The following is a 21,536-nucleotide window of genomic DNA, read 5'->3' as shown; positions in this document are numbered from 1 at the left end:
TTCATCTGGCACTTTGTGCGTGTGGCACTGATCGATTTTAATAATTTGATAAATAACAAAATTGGACCTAGGATAACATTTAATCTTTTCTAAAGATGAAGTTTGACACAAGCTTCACTGATTTCACAACTGTTCTTTTCTTAACAAAACAAAGAGAACAAGCAAGTATAAAATCAAGACGTAAGTGGGACCATGCTCAAAAGAAGCAAAAATGGACAATAAATAATATTATGCTCCTCAGATGTGAGAATAGAAGATAAAGAGCAAATATGTTAAGGAAATAATGCAAGCAGGTATCCTCTGGAGAGTGCTAGAGTCCACGCTATATTGGTTTGTGCACTTTTAGACAGCCACAGATGATCCTCCATCCTTCAATTTTCTTTACATTTAAATGTGACGTCAGCCGATCTTCTGTCGCAATCTAGAAGTACAGAAACTTATTTGGGGTGGACTCTCCATACAATAAGAATACCTTGAAAAAGCAGAGGTGCATGATCTCAGCCCTGAGAGAATACTAATTACTCTGACTTTCAACCAAGAAAACATTTACAGGTCACTGCAAATTCCAAGTCACGGTTCGTTTCGAAAAGTTTTTTCATTATTAAAAGTATAGTAAGTTTTCGGAGAACCACCTGGGAATTTTTTTTATGTAAGTGTCAGAGGAGCAGGATTCTAGATAGAAGGACTGTTTTCTTATTTGTATAGGACCGGTTCGTTTTGAACCCCTCACAGGCAATTTCGGTTCTTGCTATTAATTTTTAGCCGACCAGAAGAGTTGGGTGAAAGAACCTTTTTACCACTTTTTTTTTTACATTCCTTCTCCCCAACTGGACTTCCTGAGATCATGGTTTCAATACTTTGCGATCATCCGTTTTATGTAGGCAGTTAGTTCTTCTTTTTAACTCATGAACTAAGAGCCTTTTTATTCCTTCCTTTTATTGATCTCAAAATCTAGCCACATCAGTTGCACTAGTATAAGGTACATAACTTGGCCACACCGCATAAGAGGGCGCAATTCTTTGGTAGAGCACTCCGAACTTTGGAGGGTGCCATTTTACACACCAAGGACAAACATATCCAAATATAATCTTGATTTAACAGGAGAATAGTGGGTTCATAGGTCACACATCGACCTATGCTGCTACTTCACTCTTAAAAATTGAGACACTCCAATAATAAGATAATGGTTCTGTTAACAATTTTGCCCTCCTCATTTTTTCAATTTTCAGACCTTCTCCGACACTTTGGTAGAAGAAAAATCAGAGGTGGTTTTCAAAACAAATAAAACTTTTTAAAGCAAACTGTGTCAGGGAATTTACTTTAATCCCTATCTTCCAGTATTTGTTCTATACCTAGAAACATACTTCTTCTGTACCTTGACCAACATTTTATATTGCACCTTGACCCCTGCAGTAACTACTTAATAGTAGAGCTCTTGCATGTGTCAGGAATTGGCGATGTTTGGACAGAATTCTATGTACAATTTTGCAAGAAGCACAATGGTGACACTGGTTTTTTCTGAAATCTGATTCAAAGGGCCTGGATACACGCTCAAATTTCCAATAAAAATGATGACAAAAATGGCGGTCGAGAGTTTTCGGATTGATGAGTAAAATTAATTAAAACAGCATGTTGATTGAAATGAGCATGAAATAAGCACAGCTGTGTGGAAATTAGATGACGGATGAGACCCACAGTTCCATCATGCCGCAATCACACGCTGAATTTAGCAGTTGAATGTGGTAGTCAACAGTCATCCCCCAACAGCTGAAATTTCGCAAATTCGAGTTATTTTCATTCAGATGTGTATCAAATGTACTCGAATAGTTCAGACAAATCCAACAATAGTCCGATGGTTGCTGAATTTTGCGCGTCACGCGCAAAATTCAGGCATCAGGCAGATGACTTCCACATTCAAGCCACATTCAGCATGTGATTGCGGCATCAACTACCATCAAATTTTTGCAGGCCACAAAAAATTGATGGTAGATGGTGCGCAACCGTCACCATTTGATCGGAAATTTTAGCGTGTATCCAGGCCAAGAGCTAAAACACTCTCTAAGTTGAGGCTGAAGTAGCAGGGGTACCCCACGATACCTCGAGAGTCCACCTCTAGGTAAAGATAAAGTTTCTATCAAAGAATAGGAGCAAATACATTAGTAGGGTTGCCGTGTTTTCAGTTTGGGAGTCCCCAAACCAAGTGGCAACCCTGCTAATGAATCTTCTCCCTATCATTGCATAGCGTTTGTCGTAATACAGTGGTGGACACTCAGGGTAGTGTGGGATATCCCCTCCACTGCGGCCATTCCTTAGAGAGCTTTGGTGTTTTTCAGAGAAAACCAGTGGAATCATCATGTTACTTGCAAAATGTAAGAGAAGAATAACTACTTAAAACCCAAATCCCTCGTGCATGGAAGAGCTCCATTCATCATACAAAACTGAAGGATATGATTACGTTTACTTTCATAATACACTTGAGTGTCCAATATTGATGTTTGCTTCGATTCTAAAGAACTAAGACTTTGAATTGTTGAGGCACTATGCCGCCATCATTCTGAGACCTCCGTCCAGGCGAATCACCTCACCATTAAGCATTTTGTTTAAAATTATAGCTTGAACTAAATCAGCAAATTCAGAACCTTTGCCTAACCTTTGAGGAAAAACATGCTGTTTGGATAGGAAAGCAATTACTTTATCTGGCAAATGACGTAGGAGCGGCGTATCAAACAGACCCGGAGCTATTGTGCAAACGCGAATCCCATGAGTTCCAAGATCTCTGGCAAGAGGCAATGTCATACTGACAATAGCACCTTTGCTGGCAGCGTAAGCAGCTTGCCCTATTTGACCTTCAAAGGCAGCTATGCTGGCAACATTAATTACAACTCCGCGATATCCATCTTCATCCGGCTCATTCTCACCAATGACGCCTACGCCCTGACGAATAACATTGAAAGTTCCAACAACATTGGTTTTAACTACATCCTCAAAGTCCTCAAGTTTGTGCATGGTATTTTTGTTGAAATTGTATACTTTATTGGCTCTTGCAATGCCTGCACAGTTTACGATCACATCCAGTTTTCCAAAACGTTTCTTGGTATCGGTTAAGGCTGATGATACATCACTTTCTGAGGTGATATCAACAGGGAAAAATTTGGCATCACCACCGAACTCTGATGCAACTCCATCTCCTCCAGACTTCGGAAGATCTAAAATAGACACTTTCCCACCTTCCTTGATTAGTTTTTCTACAGTTGCTTTACCAAGACCAGATCCACCACCAGTCACGAGGCTAACAAGTCCTTTCAACATGACTTTCAACCGCGATGAATTTCTCCGGAAAATTTAGAAAACAATTCTACGGACGACGGATGTTTAAGAAGACTAAGTTATTCACTAATACAGTATGTAATGAAAAGTTTTCCTTGTTATAACATGTACCTACGGACCGGAGATTCACGTGGTCGACTCAGAATTGTACATATGACCAAGGCGGATAAAGAATGTGGTCGCATTTCGATTTTGGCTGCCATCTTGAAGCGATGTGACGTCAGGAGGGTACTGGTTTTGCCGTGCAATCTAAGGTTGAGCCGACCCCCCCGGCCTCGGCCGGCCCATGTACCCGATACAGTGTGACGTCCAGAGGGTACGAAATGCGACCACCATTCTTAATCCGCCTTGACTTATGACATACATAGAATAAATAGACTACCAACAGAAGTCAAGGCCAGAGATGGAAAATTTCATGAAATTTATTCGAGTGAAATTTCACGCGTGAAATTTCATGAAATTTCATGAAATTTCACGAAATTTCATGAAATTTATTGAAACTTTTGAGGATACATTCAAGAGGCCAAGAAACGCCTAGAAACGGTGATTCTCGATATTGAGATTTTTCAGCCCCCCCTGACCTAACCTAACCTCACCACCCACTCTTCCAGCAGCTCAGTTTTTTATCACGAAGATTTCGGTGTCATGTCAGATGTCACTTATGTAAGTCATGGGTCCTTAATTTTCGTAAGTAATGCATCATTGACACTTGAGTGCCTCCGCTCCACCACAAGAACAATTTCCTCCACGCATCGGCATGAAAATACTAGTTTTTTTTATGAGGGGGGGGGGGGGACTTTTATTTGAGAAACGTTGGAGAAATTGATGCTAAAAATTGTAATGCTAAAAAAACGGCACTTTTAGTGGTATATTTCTGAACCAACTTAATGTCCTACATATTTAACAATTATACTATAAAGATTATTCTCAGCAGTGCCAAACTGCCAACATATATATTTTAGAGTCGGTTAGTTAGTGGCTGTTTGTGCCTATGCACTAAGGCCAAAGCACCGTTATAGGGCAAAAAGTAAAAACTAAAAAAAAAAACTAGAGTCGGAAATCTCAGTTTCAAAAATGGATTGTTTTCAATCATCTTGAATTTTATCAAGTAATTCCAAACGTAAGTAACTTTAATTTTATTTGTAAAAACATTTTTTTTTGGGTTGTTATGGATTACCCTTTTTTATACCAAAATGAAGCCGAGCACGGCTTTTCGGCTTTTTCGCCATTATTCACATCTCTGAAAACATAAAAGTACTAAAGTAAAACGTTTCTAAAAGGGTGTGATGTTCTTATAATCTTGTCCACGGCCACGCGATTTGCTGGGTACATGTCTGTTTACATTTGGTTTGGAGGTTAGGTTAGGGCTAACTTTCTCTAAAACCCCCCTTGTGCCCCCTCCTTTGGGTGTAGCATCTCATTAGTGGGTCATATTCTGCTGCATCAGCAGGAGGATCATCTGAACCGTTTCCGAGGCTTAGTAACAATATTTCTTTGAAAAATCAACAAATTTCAATTTTTTTGAAATTTATTCGGGCCTTGTGAAATTTCATGAAATTTCACGTGAAATTTCATGAAATTTCAAAACGTGAAATTTCACTTTCCATCTCTGGTCAAGGCGGATAAAGAATGGTGGTCGCATTTCGTACCCTCTGGACGTCACACGGTATCGGGTACATCGGGTATATGGGCCGGCCGGCCGAGGCCGGGGGAGTCGGCTCATGCCGCAATCAGACGCTGAATTTAGCAGCTGAATGTGGAAGTCAACAGCCATCGCCCAACTAGAGTCCCTTTATACCCAGAGTTAAGACAACTCGATTATCAGCTGACTGGCAGCCGGCCTTGGCTGGCCATGGAGGCCGAAACGAGTGCACCCAAAAGAACGATAATTAGAGTCCCTTTATACCCAGAGTTACGACAACTCACTTTTGGTTGGGCCAGGATTGGGCTGAAAGTGGCCTAAAAAAAAATCCAATTCTGATTGGTTCTCGCTCATGGAGGCCGAAACTAGTGCACCAAGATGGCGGTACCTCGAATGTGAACAAGAATAATGAAAATATTACCTAATTGTGGTTTATCAAGAGTAAATTGTTATTTCCATCGGTCTAAAATGAAAATGGATTAAGAAATTATTCACAAACCAATCTAATTTTCGTTTTAATTGATCAATTTGTTGATGTTGTTGTTTTTGTGTGACAGACATCGCAGGATTCCTGATCCTTATCCCTCAATATCGTTCGTTTGAGTGCACTAGTTTCGGCCTCCATGGCCAGCCAAGGTCGGCTGCCAGTCAGCTGATAATCGAGTTGTCGTTACTCTGGGTATAAAGGGACTCTAACGATAATGAGGGATAAGGATCAGGAATCCTGCGATGTCTGTCACACAAAAACAACAACATCAACAAATTGATCAATTAAAAAGAAAATGGGATTGGTTTGTGAATAATTTCTTAATCTATTTTCATTTTAGACCGATGGAAATAACAATTTACTCTTGATAAACCACAATTGGGTGATATTTTCATTATTCTTGTTCACATTCGAGGTACCGCCATCTTGGTGCACTCGTTTCGGCTTCCATGAGCGAGAACCAATCAGAATTGGATTTTTTTTTAGGCCACTTTCAGCCCAACCCTGGCCCAACCAAAATTGAGTTGTCGTAACTCTGGGTGTAAAGGGACTCTACCAGAGTTAAGACAACTCGATCAGAGATGGAAAATTTCATGAAATTTATTCGAGTGAAATTTCACGCGTGAAATTTCATGAAATTTCATGAAACTTTTGAGGATACATTCAAGAGGCCAAGAAACGCCTAGAAACGGTGATTCTCGATATTGAGATTTTTCAGCCCCCCCTGACCTAACCTAACCTCACCACCCACTCTTCCAGCAGCTCAGTTTTTTATCACGAAGATTTCGGTGTCATGTCAGATGTCACTTATGTAAGTCATGGGTCCTTAATTTTCGTAAGTAATGCATCATTGACACTTGAGTGCCTCCGCTCCACCACAAGAACAATTTCCTCCACGCGTCGGCATGAAAATACTAGTTTTTTTATGAGGGGGGGGGGGGACTTTTTTATACCAAAATGAAGCCGAGCACGGCTTTTCGGCTTTTTCGCCATTATTCACATCTCTGAAAACATAAAAGTACTAAAGTAAAACGTTTCTAAAAGGGTGTGATGTTCTTATAATCTTGTCCACGGCCACGGGCCACGCGATTTGCTGGGTACATGTCTGTTTACATTTGGTTTGGAGGTTAGGTTAGGGCTAACTTTCTCTAAAACCCCCCTTGTGCCCCCTCCTTTGGGTGTAGCATCTCATTAGTGGGCCATATTCTGCTGCATCAGCAGGAGGATCATCTGAACCGTTTCCGAGGCTTAGTAACAATATTTCTTTGAAAAATCAACAAATTTCAATTTTTTTGAAATTTATTCGGGCCTTGTGAAATTTCACTTTCCATCTCTGAACTCGATTATCAGCTGACTGGCAGCCGGCCGGGCCTTGGCTGGCCATGGAGGCCGAAACGAGTGCACCCAAACGAACGATATTGAGGCATAAGGATAAGGATCAGGAATCCTGCGATGTCTGTCACACAAAAACAACAACATCAACAAATTGATCAATTAAAAAGAAAATGAGATTGGTTTGTGAATAATTTCTTAATCTATTTTCATTTTGGACCGATGACAATAACAAATTATTCTTGAACCTAACTCGAGGTAATTGAAACAGAAGCGCTCGCAGCGCGCTCGCTGGCAACGTACGCAACTACTATTTTCTATTGTTTTCCAGTGACTAGCGGCGGGTATGTTGCTGCCGGACCACCTCCACGTAGGCAATTTTTTATACACCGTCCGTCCGCAACTCTCGCTTAGCCAATCAGCGCAGTGGTATGGGATTCCGCTCGCCGCGCACTCTCGCGCCAACGTACGCAACCTTCTATACTCTCAAGGCGGATAAAGAATGGTGGTCGCATTTCGTACCCTCTGGACGTCACACGGTATCGGGTACATCGGGTACATGGGCTGGCCGAGGCCGGGGGGGCCGACTCAACCTCGGATTGCACGGCAAAACCCGTACCCTCCTGACGTCACAACGCTTCAAGATGGCAGCCAAAATCGAAATGCGACCACCATTCTTTATCCGCCTTGCTATACTCTCTGCGGCTGCCAGTCAGCTGATAATCGAGTTGTCTTAGCTCTTGGCATAGAGTCCCTTTATACCCAGAGTAACGACAACTCGATTATCAGCTGACTGGCAGCCGACCTTGGCTGGCCATGGAGGCCGAAACTAGTGCACTCTAGAGTCCCTTTATACCCAGAGTTAAGACAACTCGATTATCAGCTGACTGGCAGCCGGCCTTGGCTGGCCATGGAGGCCGAAACGAGTGCACCCAAACGAACGATATTGAGGGATAAGGATCAGGAATCCTGCGATGTCTGTCACACAAAAACAACAACATCAACAAATTGATCAATTAAAAAGAAAATGAGATTGGTTTGTGAATAATTTCTTAATCTCTTTTCATTTTGGACCGATGGAAATGACAATTTACTCTTGATAAACCACAATTAGGTGATATTTTCATTATTCTTGTTCACATTCGAGGTACCGCCATCTTGGTGCACTCGTTTCGGCCTCCATGAGCGAGAACCAATCAGAATTGGATTTTTTTTTAGGCCACTTTCAGCCCAACCAAAAGTGAGTTGTCTTAACTCTGGGTATAAAGGGACTCTAGTGCACTCAAACGAACGATATTGGGGGATAAGGATCAGGAATCCTGCGATGTCTGTCACACAAAAACAACAACATCAACAAATTGATCAATTAAAAAGAAAATGAGATTGGTTTGTGAATAATTTCTTAATCTCTTTTCATTTTGGACCGATGGAAATGACAATTTACTCTTGATAAACCACAATTAGGTGATATTTTCATTATTCTTGTTCACATTCGAGGTACCGCCATCTTGGTGCACTCGTTTCGGCCTCCATGAGCGAGAACCAATCAGAATTGGATTTTTTTTTTAGGCCACTTTCAGCCCAATCCTGGCCCAACCAAAAGTGAGTTGTCGTAACTCTGGGTATAAAGGGACTCTAGGCATAGAGAAAAAAAAGGAGGTGTTTGCATTTCGGGCATCTTGGAATTTTTCATAGAGTATCTATAGCTTTGATGACGTCATTGGGTACAGCGACGTTTTTATCCTGTCGATTTTTTTGGAAATGGTGTAATTTAAGGGAAAAAGTCATTCTATAAAAAGTGCTTGAAATTAAATAAAGAGTTGATTTAAGTAAAAAAATCGGACATTATGGTCCGTTTTTACAGCGTCAACATAACCCTCAACGAGCGTCTTGTTTACATTGATGACGTAGGTGGGTACAAATCCTCAACAGGGACCAGTTCTATAGGACCCTGGACTCCCGTAAGAGTCAATGTAAAAATTCGTGAGCAGGTACTAGTGCTGCATTCTCGCGTAGGATCCTCGCAACTCACTGCTGTTATCAGTTGTTGGACTTCATTAAAATCCGTAGGATCGCGTATAACTGCAAAAAATCGAATTTTTCACCGTTCTAATACATGCGGCGAGCCCTACCTTGTCAAAAGGGGTCGAAAAACGCCAAAAATATACTTATTTTTCAAGAATTCAGCCGCCTTATGTGTTATTTTTCAATCTCCGGCTTAACCTCACTTTTGGAGCGGGCGATGGATGAGTCGAGGTTCGGGGGGAAGGATCCTCTGAGTTGACTAGGATCCTACGCGAGAATGCGCTGCAATCACCCGCTCACAACAGAACGGCGTCCTATAGAACTCGTCCCTGTCCTCAAGATGCAAACACCTCCTTTTTTTTCTCTATGAGCTCTTGGTATAAAGGGACTCTAACTTCACGCAGCTGTAGATAAACAAACCTTAATTCATTGCTATCTGTCGCTAAAGTTAGTAGCTACGTTTATGCGAGGCTCGAAACCGGGGTTTCATGAAACCCGAGTTTGTAATGCAAGTTTCCTCCGTCGGGTTTATGCGGGCGCTGTAACCCGACTTTCGCGGGAAATCAAACTTTCCGATTTTGGCGCTGTTTATGCGCATATTTTCGATTGAACTTGAATTTCATGTTGGCGCCATTTTCACAAGCTATACTTCATTTTTCCACTATGAATTGATTCAATAAATTATTAGGTATTACTCTTTTAACCTGTGTATGTTCAATTTTTCCACAATATATAAGCGGAGGCTTCATCTTCACTAGAAAAGCCTTTACTGACTTTCTGAGCAACAGTTGGAAAAATGACAGTAGATGTTTCATCATTTCACGTTCATCTTTAAAATTGAATGAATACCTAATCTCAACAACCCTCCAAATCATGCTCGAGCTTATATTCTGAGTTCAGAAAAGTTGCCATAGGTAATTTTTAGTGATGTTAAAAATAATTATGGCAGGCGCAGAAATTCATCATGTTGTTGATTGAGCTTCTAATGATCTTACAATAGGTACTTAGATATAGGCATTGAAAGTGTAGGAGTGCTAATCCAGTAAAGCACCGCACCTTCACTCCATGCTGTTGTAAAGATTGTGTGTCTGCCATTATTGTAGTGAAACAAATAAAGAATCGGGATATACTTATGGGAATTCCTCCTTCACGATATGATCAAAATAAGCAGATATTGATAGGTCAACAATGTATCGCTGAAGCAGAAGCGTCTAAATCCTCTTGAGGCAATGGACGGTGACAATCTCAACAAACTGGTGACGCTTCACAAATTCTGAATTTCCACATTCCCAGAGACACGCGCTGAAATCCTGTTTCTCGCACCCCTCTTTCCGACTGCTCTCCGAGTCCATGAGCAAGACAGGAAGAAAATAGGCAAGCTACCTACCACTGTTTGCCTACCTATGTGTGTTTTCCTTAAACTTGATTTTCAAAGGTGACTCATGTACTTAAAGAGCAACTGACAAACAAGATTTCAGAACCTGCCATTGCATTTCACTAATCTAAGACACAAACCCAACCTTACCATTGATATTCTTTCGCTTAGACTGTATATTATTCTCCTACTGAGATTCGATATGAACTCAATTCAAAAATCCTTCTGAATTTAATAATTCAGTTAGATTGGAATCTGGAGCTCTCAGTCTATCTGTAAAGCGCATTTACTAACATTCACTGCTGTCACAAGATATTTTTGCACAGGCAGAGCCACTTTCCACAGTTGATGCATCTCTAACGCCAAAACTCAATTATGACAAGTGGTTCAACGACCAAAAATTGTTACACGCCTCAATAAAAACCTTATTCTTATCTCAAATTGAAAATCTTAGATCACAGAGCACTCACCGAAGAATCTCCTTCCTTCTGCATCAGTATGAGAAGAGTGACGATACTTTGGAGCAATAACTTTGAACTAGTTTCAATAAATGATGGCTTCAGAATTTGAGTCATCATTTACAAGAGATTGGATCAAAGAAATAAGTCAGCAGGTCACGGTTGTGGCTGGAGTCACACTTCCAGTAGGACAACCAGGAAATAGATACACGGATAACACACAAATTCAAGAGCTATGCAGCTCTGACTGGATCAGATTTTAGATTTAATCGGTAGATTGAAATGAAAAAATTCGGTGCACTACTTAAAGGGAAGCATGGTGCCTTATCTTGAAATCTTAGGCAAATCGTTTGGATACAGTAAAAAAGTTCTCCGCAGATGATGAACTGGTAGGTAAGGCTATTACTCAATTGTAGCCTGTAAAGCTCTTTGCTTGCTTTGCTTCTGTAGTCATAAAATGTTGATTAGAGTTGCAAGAATTATCTGGAAAAGCAGTAATAAGCCTGGATTCCATCTGACACTAAACACCTTCACTAGAAAATAACGTCCTACGTTTAGCTAAATAAGGATAAGTAAGCCACATATAACTGAAGGAATCACGTGAAAGTGCTTAAGCAACAATTATAGTAAAATTATGATTGTAAAAAATGTTGAATAATGACAAAATTAACGCTAAATCGTGGGATAAGCACCAGTTGTTTACGAACGTTATGATAATAAATCCGCCATATTGCCGATCGCGCACCTGAAAATCGCATTTGAAGTCGAATTTCAACTAATTTCAACCTCCGGTTCGTTTATGCGGAGTGCGAAAACCTAGTCTTTAGTGTAAAATAAGGTTTCAAACACAAATTTCGGAAACCTACATTTCGTTAGTTCCGTATCGTTTATGCCGTGATTTGAACCTTGGTTTCAAACTCAGGTTTCGATTGAAGTTAGGTTAAGAGGCTCGCATAAACATAGCTAGTAATTTTTCTTGCCTCTGATAATAACAAGTTATCACGTGCTTTGGTGTCTACGCGTGGTTAATATGTCTGAAGACTGTTCAAAACTTGATCGGCTGAAAAGTGACTTCGTTCATCTGTTCTTACAACAATCTGAAACAGCTGATAACGTGTCGAAGTATGTATATGATAATTTGCTTGATGAATCTATCTTAGAGTGCATCTTTGAAATTCACCACAATGCTAGCCTCGGGAAGTATTCGCCTGAAAACGATGAACCCTTGTTAACTGAATCAACTCCTGACATGACCGTAACCTCAGCTGCACAGCATCTGAAAAAAGCTGTGAAATGTGTATGTCCCAATTGTAACCGAGGGCGTATACTTCCATCTAAATTCGCACCCCACCTAGAGTGCTGTATGGGAATGAAGCGGAATAGCTCTCGAATTGCAAGTCAGCGAATTGCTAATACTGGGAAGGAAAGCTCCTACATTGAAACGATGAGTGATGACGATGAAGATTGGCAGATATGCAGTGAGAAACAGAAAACATCCAAGAAACTAGACCTGAAGAAGAAGAAGACTAAGAAAGGACCACGTCCCAAAGCTTCTGTTCCCAGCGATATTGCTCCTATCAATGTTGAATCAGTGGATAACCTTGCTACTCTTCTATCTCTAGATTCTTCTAGCCGCACTTGGGATACTGAGACCAACACTTGTATGTACTTGACAGATTCTCCTTTGAGTAGGAAGAAAGAGAAGTCAAAAAGTAAGTTGAAAGCCAGCACCCCTTAGGTAAACTTCAAAATTATCTTCGAAATGCATACGGATCATGACGATACATTAGCCTATAGTTAATTAAAATCAATCATAGAGAAAATACAGAAGGTGGTACCAAGCGTTGAAATGTACTTCTCTACGTCACAGCTATAAATGAAGCCACCCTTCTGATCAGGGCCGGATTTACCTACAGGGCACTAGGGTGTATGCACATAGCGGCTAATTTAGGCACTGGAAAAGTTAATGAGTGAAAAAAGAAGAAACGTAGACAGATAGGGAGCGAAGTAAAAAGATGAGCGGAAAAATGGATGGAGGATGAGAGTTGACGGGAGCGGCAAGCAGGGGTACACATTGTACTATGCTTCCACAATTTCGCACAATAAGCTTTTCCTCTTCCACAAAAAAATTGAAAAAAATTTCCACAATTTCGTGACCCCTTCCACAGAAAGTGTTGACTTTTTTATTTATTTTTTTTTTCTTTTTTCTTTTTTTTGGTGGGGAATTTGGAACGAGGAGGGTTGTTGACTCGTACCAAAAGCAAGTATTAGTGGTAACGCAATAACAATGTATTTAGAGTTTTAGATACAAGATTAGATGGAAGAATTGAGATATGCAGGGTGTTCTATATTCTGTAGAAAATTGTGGAAACCCTTCTAACTTTGTGAAAGATTGTGGAAAGCCTTTCCACAATAATTCCGTCAAATTGTGGAGACTGGAAACGGAAACCCTTCCTCAGTATTCTGGCCACACATGTGAAAACTCTTCCACAATGTTTCGGTACAAGAATATGAGATTCGAAGTGAAGAGCGAGAAAAGAAAGAAAGAAAGAAAAATTTCCACAAAATGTGGGACGCTTCCACATTTTCACGCGATGATTTATCGCGTGATCACGTTCCATAAATCGAGAAGGCCTTCCACAATTTCCCGCGATAAATTATCGCGTGATCTAGTGTATTGTGGACCCTTGCGGCAAAGCTGCCTCCCCACTATGGTCCCAATTGGCTCGGGAGCGCTCAAAATTCGATTTTTCTGAAATTAGACGACATTTTTTTTTTTAGTCAAAATTGGTAAAAATAGTATCTATGGATCATAAACAACACCTTGTATGCTTGAAAAAATATTGTAGTCCCTTCAAAAACGTCACAAACTGTGCAAGTAGTCGAATATGTATTTTCTAACCCATAAAGTGCCTATCTCTATCAAAGCATTTGGAGCCTCTCCTGAATCATGAAATTGTCTCTCAGAGTTCTTCGATGTACCATTTTGTAGATTACTCTAAAAGAATTGTAGCGCACTAATTACAATTTTTCCTGAGGCATTCTACCCCAGGTAAAAGTTGGATACCTATTTTTCATAAAAAAATAGGCTATTTTTCACCAAAAATGGGATATTTTTCATAAAAAATAGAGGAGAACCGGGTAAAGAGAGACCGGGGTAATGGGAGACTTTTGCTCCTGCTGCTGCCTGTTTGAGATTTAATTAATGAAACCAGAAGAAATGGACTCTTGGTCCATTTATACGTTCTTGCACAAATTCCCGACCGGATCGGACGATAACGGACCGCGGGAAGTGCATGTAAACAGAACCTCTTTTTTGAACTGTGTTTTTAAGTTCGTTCCGTGCCGCAGTTTTCGTGGATTTTGGAAAGTAAATTTTACTCCAAAAAGAAAAAAAATTGTACCATTTTGTAGCTTAGGATATGTACTATATGACTATATTTTTTGTTTTATGCCATTTACAAATTTTCAAGTCTGGCAGGAAAAGTCTCTCTTTATCCTGGGTCATACTTTTTCCAGGATAAAGAGAGACTTGGGATTTTTTTTCTCCAGGGTATTGAGAGGTTTTCAGTTTCGATTCGTTTCACTGGGAAAAACATAAGTGAAAGACAACAGAAACAAGATTCAAGGCTTCCAAATTCAAAGTAAATATATGAGTTCTGCTCCAGAAGTAGAGGGTTCCAAAACTAATGAAATTTTAACTATCTAATCTCCCTCCCCCACACATTCAACAAGGTGCCTCTGCACAATGTTCTAGATAAATATGACCTGGAGACAAGTGTCAAAATGCCAGCTAAGCAGACAATTATTCCTCTAACATCAGAATAGATCAGGAAAAAATCAAATTTTATAACTGGTACCTACCCTGAAACCACTCCACTGGCCAATTTTATCATAATTTCAAGGCCAAAATCTTCTCTGAAGCAACTTTTTGATGTTTAATTTCATTATATACCATTTAGATTATATTTAAGCCCTATTTTTGCTTTTTTCTGTCTCTTTGATAAAAATTTGAAATTTCAATTTTTGAATTGATATTGTGAACTTCCCATGGTCAAATTTCAAAACCCCGTAACTCATTCAGATTTGGTCCGATTGATCTGAAATTTGAAATGGTAATCAAACTCTATTAGTAGAACACTCTCATTGCCCTACCATATTTTTCCTATGCAATATAAGAGGGAATCCAGACCAGGTCTCTCTTTTGTCTGTAATGGTAAAGAGAGACATGAAAAATGCGAAAAAAAATAAAAATTAAAAAAAGTACTTTCTTTTGCAGTGATAGAAATGAAACTTTGGGTAATAAGTTCTCATAAGGTAACGAATGTACCCTGATTTTTTCAATTTTTTTACTCAAACAGGGAGCTCAGAAGTAGGGGGGTAGGTCTCTCTTTACCCTGTTAGTCTCTCATTACCCGATTCTCCCCTACCGATTTTTTCAAAATACTTTCATTTTATAAAAAAGTCACTACAAGTCAGTAGTGGAGACACCTTTAGGTACCTTTTACACATCCTTGGGAAGCTACAATAGAAATATTTTGTGCTTTGGTTTGCTTTTTCTCGAGAAATAGAATTTATCAAGTCCACTAGTCGGTGGTTAAAATGATGCTTTTTGGCAAGGCTAGCAATTAATCAATCCGCAGTAGTCTTAAAATTTTTCGAGGCATGTGACACCACCAATAACGTGCTTAAGTAGCTTCTATGAATCCTTATTAAGGTAACTAAATGAAAATTTTTTGGTTCTGCCTGCTTTTTCGACCAAATTTGAATTTCATCTGTGACTACGTGTTTGCCCCAGAAATACTTAATTGGATTACATTTTACGATAAGGAACCACCATTTCTGGCTCTCCCGTAAAATCACATATCTGTATAGTGAAACCAATGGCATGTACGCTGTTTCTAAAGTGGGCCAGAAATATTGGTTCCTTATTGCAAAATGTAATCAAATTATTTGCCTTAAAAAGCTCCTATAGTTGTAGTCTAAACAGCAGTGCTAAGCAGTATGGCACCAACAGAGGCCCACGTAAGTAGTCTCTATGGATCTTTGTAAAGCTGATCGTCTCAAAGCAATTTTGGTTCCCCCTATTTTTTGAGATTTTTTGAAAAGTTTTCGGTTCCTCAGCTTTATCTTTAAAAATAATCTTTTTGATCCTAGAAAGTACTTATTTAAGTTGCTGCCATAAAATTCCTTACTCCCCGAATATTTATTCATTGTTGATTTTCAGTCAGGGACGGGAAAGCATATAATTCTGTCTCGTTATCAACAGAATAATTTTAATTTCGTCCATCTCTAGACTAGTTTCTTGAGAGTCATTTTTTGAGACTAAAATTCATTTTGAAATTAAATAGATCTAAGTGCATTCTTGCATTTTCGGAATGTCATTTCTCACCAGTGATACCAAGTAACCAGATAACGTAAAGCGTTTTGATTTATTAATTGTACAATATTCATCACATTTTTCTAAGAACTTCTACAGGGTGTCCCAAAAATCCGCACCCCCCCCCCCTCCCCCCCGATAATTTTTGAACGGTTTGAGATAGAAAAACGAAACTTTGGGAATGCCTCTATCTTAAAGGGGATCATCTAGGAGGGTCAAAATTTTTGCCCCTCCCTCGGGGGAGGAGGCCCTGAACTTTTTTTGTTCAAGTGGTAACACCTACCTTGTGATACACCATTGAAAAGGCCGTTAAAAATCAAGAATTTTGGCGCAAACCGCAAATCAGTATCTTAATTTTTTACCGAGTTATGATCGGTCAAAGGTCAAATTTGACCTATTTTCCAAAAATTATAACTCCGGTTCAAATTATCGTAGAGAAAAAAATAAAGCGGGAAAATTTACCAAACTGTAAGCACCTTTAAGTAAAAATCACAGATATCACTGCAAAGTAATTTGAAGGTGGGGTTCGGACCCCAAAATACGTCAGTTCAAGGGTCATTCGATTTTCCCTCGAAATGACCCAATTTTCCCTAACTTTGCCTCAACAATATCTCAGTAAGTTCATAATTAGTTCAACATTGCGTTTTTAAGTCCGCAAATTTCGGGCAAAGTTAAAAAAAAAGTAATTTAAACGGTCAAATTGAATCACTACATTTTTTTTTTTTTTTTTTAACTTTGCCCGAAATTTGTGGACTTTAAAACGCAATGTTGAACTAATTATGAACTTACGGAGATAATGTTGAGGCATAGTTGGGGCAAATTGGGTCATTGCGAGGGAAAATCGAATGACCCTTGAATTGACGTATTTGGGGATCCGAACCCCCCCCCCCCCCCCTTCAAATTACTTTGCAGTGATAGCAGTGATTTTTACTTAAATGTGCTTACAGTTTGGTAAATTTTCCCCTTTTATTTTTTTCTCTCCGATAATTTGAACCGGCCCTAGTAGCAGAGCTAAATTCACAGTATATAAACGAAGTATAACCGTTATATAAAGAGCGTACAGTGGACTCTCGATAATTCGAAATTGAAGGGAATCGGCTTTTTCTTCGAATTAGCGAGGTTTCGAAATTAAGAGAGTTCGAATTAAAGAGATTCCATGTAGAAAAATTTCGAATTAGAGAGGTTCGAATTATAGAGGGAAGGCGCCATCTGAATTCGAATTATAGAGGGGCAAATGGACGGATTTACGCCTAAAGGTCTTTAGCTCAAAGGTCAAGCTCTTTCAGACACCCAGGAACATGAACAGTTGACTTCGAATTGTAGAGGGAATGTACCGTCTTATTTCGAATTATAGAGGGAGGGCCATACTTACTTCCCACATTTCGAATTACAGAGAGAATTTTCGTCGCAATTTCGAATTATAGAGGGCTAAGCCAGCTTTAAAATTTCGAATTAACGAGGGGAGAAAAATACATTGATTTTCTTCGAATTATCGAGAGATTTTCAAGGGAAACAGACTTTCCTTCGAATTAACGAGGTTTTCGAATTATCGAGAGTCCACTGTATTTATATATAACGAATGTATAATCAAAATATAACGGTTGTATAAAATACATACAAAGAGCGTACTTATAAAAAATACGTATAACTGAAGTATAACGGTTATATAAAGCATTTTTACAAATAACTTCTATATAAACTATAGTCCAGTCAATTTAGCTCTAAATAAGGGTCATCTGGGAAAATCCATATATAGAAGGTTTTTTTGCGGAAACATGTTGCATTAGGCTACCAGAACAACATATCAAAAGTTTACCAAAATCGGCCGTCCGCTAAGGCCGCCATCTTGAAAAAAGGGGGGGCGGGCGACCGGTTTTTAGCTTATATCTTGAAAAATATCGATCCCACGGAAAAATGTCACTGAACCTTTTAAAAAGATCTTAAAATTTCCTATTAGAAACACGATACATTTATCAAATTGCGACTTCTGGTTCGTGAGATATGGCGGTAGTTTCCTGCGGCTAGGAAAGTCAAATCTTGCGAGAAATCGCGTTTTTTCAACAAAATCTGTTATTATCTTAAAAACGGCGAGTCTGAGGCAAAAAAGTGTTCTCACCGGAATGAAAGAGCATAAAATTTCCATGCTAAAAATGATTATGAATTCACTAGGGGGTCCGCCCCCGGAGCGCTATGCGGTCCGGACCAACGGCGGCTACTATGCGGTGAGGCTCGGCTTGGCCGCGCCACGAATTGTTGCGGTCCAAGATGAAACTGCTTCACTTTTTTGGTAGCTTTACGGCGAGGGTAAGTCATATTATCCATTTAAATTTGTGCTAATTTCCTTTTATTATGAACCCCCCCCCCCCCTCCCCCTTTAGGTCATGCATGTTGTATAGTTAATACATGTCAACGGTCGCGCTTGAAGATAATGTTATTATTTTATGCTTTCTTATTCAAATACAATTTGTCAAACAACAAATCCTCTTTTTTCAAAGTAACTAAAAGGTAATGAATTAATACAAAATATAGAAATAGGAATAAGACAAGCATTTCTTCGTTTATTACCTTAAGCGGTGGAATCGTTTATTAATACCTATATGTTGAAAAGCATGATGGTCTTGAAGGTTCAATTGTTTTTGATGGATACGAACAAAAAGCGCAACAGATTCTACAAAAAGCGTTGAAAGGTGACGACGTTATAGCTTTAAGAAATGTCCTGCCTTAATTTTTTCTGAGGACAGTCCTCTATCCGTGGCCCGCAGGACTTGCTTCTATTCTATTTATAATGAAAAGAATGAGGCGCGTTTGATTTGCTTGCTATCGAAACACTTTACTACAGGGAGTCAAGTTAAAGTATCTCAAGCAGAGGACGATGCGGATACTCTCATCGTAAATGAAGCAATCAGTCTGCCGAGAGGAACGAAGAAACAAGTTCACGATTAGCCTTAAAAATATGTAAAGAATCGCAATAGTGCATTTGGGTTAATTTGTCGTTACAATAAGCAAAGAAAACTACATTTTGAATCATTTTGCATCACATTAATTTATGGCGTCCGCCATTTTTCGGTCCTAAGGACTCCATTCAGCCTAAGATGGCTGAGCCAATCAGAGGTGGTAACACCAGTGGCCATACTCTCTCAATATGGGTACTCTAATCGTTGGTGAAGACATCGACCTCCTTGTTCTAATGATAGCTTTGACGCCTGCATCAAGCGACGTCCTATCACTCAAACAAGGGCAAATATGCAGCCCAAATTTTTAGCTCAAATCAATTGCGAACATCGAATGTAAATTTGAAGAACAGCATTCTGTTTATCCATGCCGTCAGTGGATGTGATACCACTTCAGCATTTCGTGGCAAGGGCAAAGGCAAATTTATTAAACTGTTAGAAAAATGTGGCGAAGTCTCTTGTATTGCTGAGAAATTTGATGAAACCGACTGCACCGTAGATGAGCTTTTTCAAGCGGGTGAGCAACTTGTTCTTTTGCTGTGTGGTGCTGAAAAATCAGTTACTGCTTTGAACAAATGCAGATTTCAATGTTTTAATCGTGCTTTGGCAAGGCAAAAAACTGAGGTGAAACTGCAAACGTTGCCTCCAACTTCAGATGCGTGCAAACAACACTTCTTACGTGTATATTATCAAGTTCAACTCTGGAGAGGAAGAAAACGGAATCCCAAGGAATGGGGGCGGAAATTTTCGGAACTCAGGCTTCTCCTTGTGCCTATGCTCAATCCGCCCCCCCCCCCCCCCCAAGAACTTTTACAAATCATCTCATGTACATGTTCGAAAGGCTGTAGTAACTGCTGCTCTTGTAAGAGAGCTGGTCTACCATGCAGTGACATTTGTCTACATTGTTCCGGCTTGGGATGCAGCAATCAAACAGAAACACTGATCGAAGAGGAAGCAGAGGATGAATTTAAACTCCCTCTTTCTATATTTTGTATTAATTCATTACCTTTTAATTACTTTGAAAAAAGAGGATTTGTTGTTTGACAAATTGTATTTGAATAAGAAAGCATAAAATAATAACATTATCTTCAAGCGCGACCGTTGACATGTATTAACTATACAACATGCATGACCTAAAGGGGGAGGGGGAGGGGGGGGGTTCATAATAAAAGGAAATTATCACATATTTAAATGGATAATATGACTTACCCTCGCCGTAAATCTACCAAAAAAGTGAAGCAGTTTCATCTTGGACCGCAACAATTCATGGCGCGGCCAAGCCGAGCCTCACCGCATAGTAGCCGCCGTTGGTTCGGACCGCATAGCGCTCCGGGGGCGGACCCCCTAGTGAATTCATAATCATTTTTAGCATGGAAATTTTATGCTCTTTCATTCCGGTGAGAACACTTTTTTGCCTCAGACTCGCCGTTTTTAAGATAATAACAGATTTTGTTGAAAAAACGCGATTTCTCGCAAGATTTGACTTTCCTAGCCGCAGGAAACTACCGCCATATCTCACGAACCAGAAGTCGCAATTTGATAAATGTATAGTGTTTCTAATAGGAAATTTTAAGATCTTTTTAAAAGGTTCAGTGACATTTTTCCGTGGGATCGATATTTTTCAAGATATAAGCTAAAAACCGGTCGCCGGCGGCGTATTTTGGCCCCCCGCCCCCCCTTTTTTCAAGATGGCGGCCTTAGCGGACGGCCGATTTTGGTAAACTTTTGATATGTTGTTCTGGTAGCCTAATGCAACATGTTTCCGCAAAAAAACCTTCTATACATAGATTTTCCATGAAAAATGCTAGATTGACTGGACTACTAATTCTAAAGGTTATTCGCGCAATTTAAAAAATTATTTGATTGATAACGGTTATACGACGGCGGTTTCCTTTGCACATCCCGTTACTTAACCGTTATACGAGTGGTATACTTTCGTCAAAATTTTTTTTATATAAACCTGCTACTAGGGGGAGTTATGTTTTTTTGAAAAGAGGTCAAAATTGACCTTTATCCTATCCTATCATTACTCGGTCAAAAATGAAGACATTGATTTGCGGTGTGCGCCGAAATTCTTAGTTTTTAACGATCTTTCCAATGATGTATCACAAAAGAGGGGCTACCCTTCAAAGGAAAGTTGGAGGGCCGCCCCCCGAGGAGGGGGCAAAAATTTTGACCCTCCTACAAGATTGTCCCCATAGAGATAGAGATATTCCCTAAGTTTCGTTTTTTTATCTCTAACCGTTCAAAAGTTATCAGGGGGTACGGACTTTTGGGACACCCTGTATAGTGCCATCTTCATCTGAAATATTTGAGAAAGAGTTTTTGTTTAATTTTCGTTTACTGTCATCGTAGCTTCGAATTCTGTTTTTAGCATTTTTTATATTATAACTCATTCTAAATCGCTACTTTATCTGTGGTCATCATTTTCTGAACAACCTTGCATTCCTTGAACTGTTCTTAATATGACAATATTGCAACAACCCCCCCCCCCCCCCCGCTCTTTAACATTATTAAGTACCTGATTCACATAGAGAAAAAAAGGAGGTGTTTGCATTT

The 21,536-nt window shown here is 39.6% G+C and overlaps 2 protein-coding genes across 2 annotated transcripts; one reads left to right on the top strand and one right to left on the bottom strand.

The window, feature by feature from the left end:
* scu (hydroxysteroid 17-beta dehydrogenase 10) lies at nt 1-3,508 on the bottom strand. The gene has a single exon (XM_019056361.2). It carries the CDS (start codon nt 3,307-3,309, stop codon nt 2,539-2,541), a length of 771 nt encoding a protein of 256 aa, XP_018911906.1. The 5' UTR covers nt 3,310-3,508; the 3' UTR covers nt 1-2,538.
* Nucleotides 3,509-11,357: 7,849 nt separating this feature from the next.
* On the top strand, nt 11,358-21,385 carry Sgf11 (SAGA associated factor 11kDa). Its single transcript, XM_019056360.2, has one exon. It carries the CDS (start codon nt 11,677-11,679, stop codon nt 12,382-12,384), a length of 708 nt encoding a protein of 235 aa, XP_018911905.1. The 5' UTR covers nt 11,358-11,676; the 3' UTR covers nt 12,385-21,385.
* Nucleotides 21,386-21,536: the final 151 nt, after the last annotated feature.

The sequence above is a fragment of the Bemisia tabaci genome, chromosome 1, assembly GCF_918797505.1.
Source record: "Bemisia tabaci chromosome 1, PGI_BMITA_v3".
NCBI lineage: Eukaryota > Metazoa > Arthropoda > Insecta > Hemiptera > Aleyrodidae > Bemisia > Bemisia tabaci.
Note: the sequence above shows the minus strand (reverse complement) of the source record. Positions and strands in the feature narration are given on the sequence as shown.

Excerpts from the sequence above, each read along its gene's own strand:
- scu (XM_019056361.2), bottom strand. The coding sequence starts at position 3,309 with ATGTTGAAAGGACTTGTTAGCCTCGTGACTGGTGGTGGATCTGGTCTT.
- Sgf11 (XM_019056360.2), top strand. The coding sequence starts at position 11,677 with ATGTCTGAAGACTGTTCAAAACTTGATCGGCTGAAAAGTGACTTCGTT.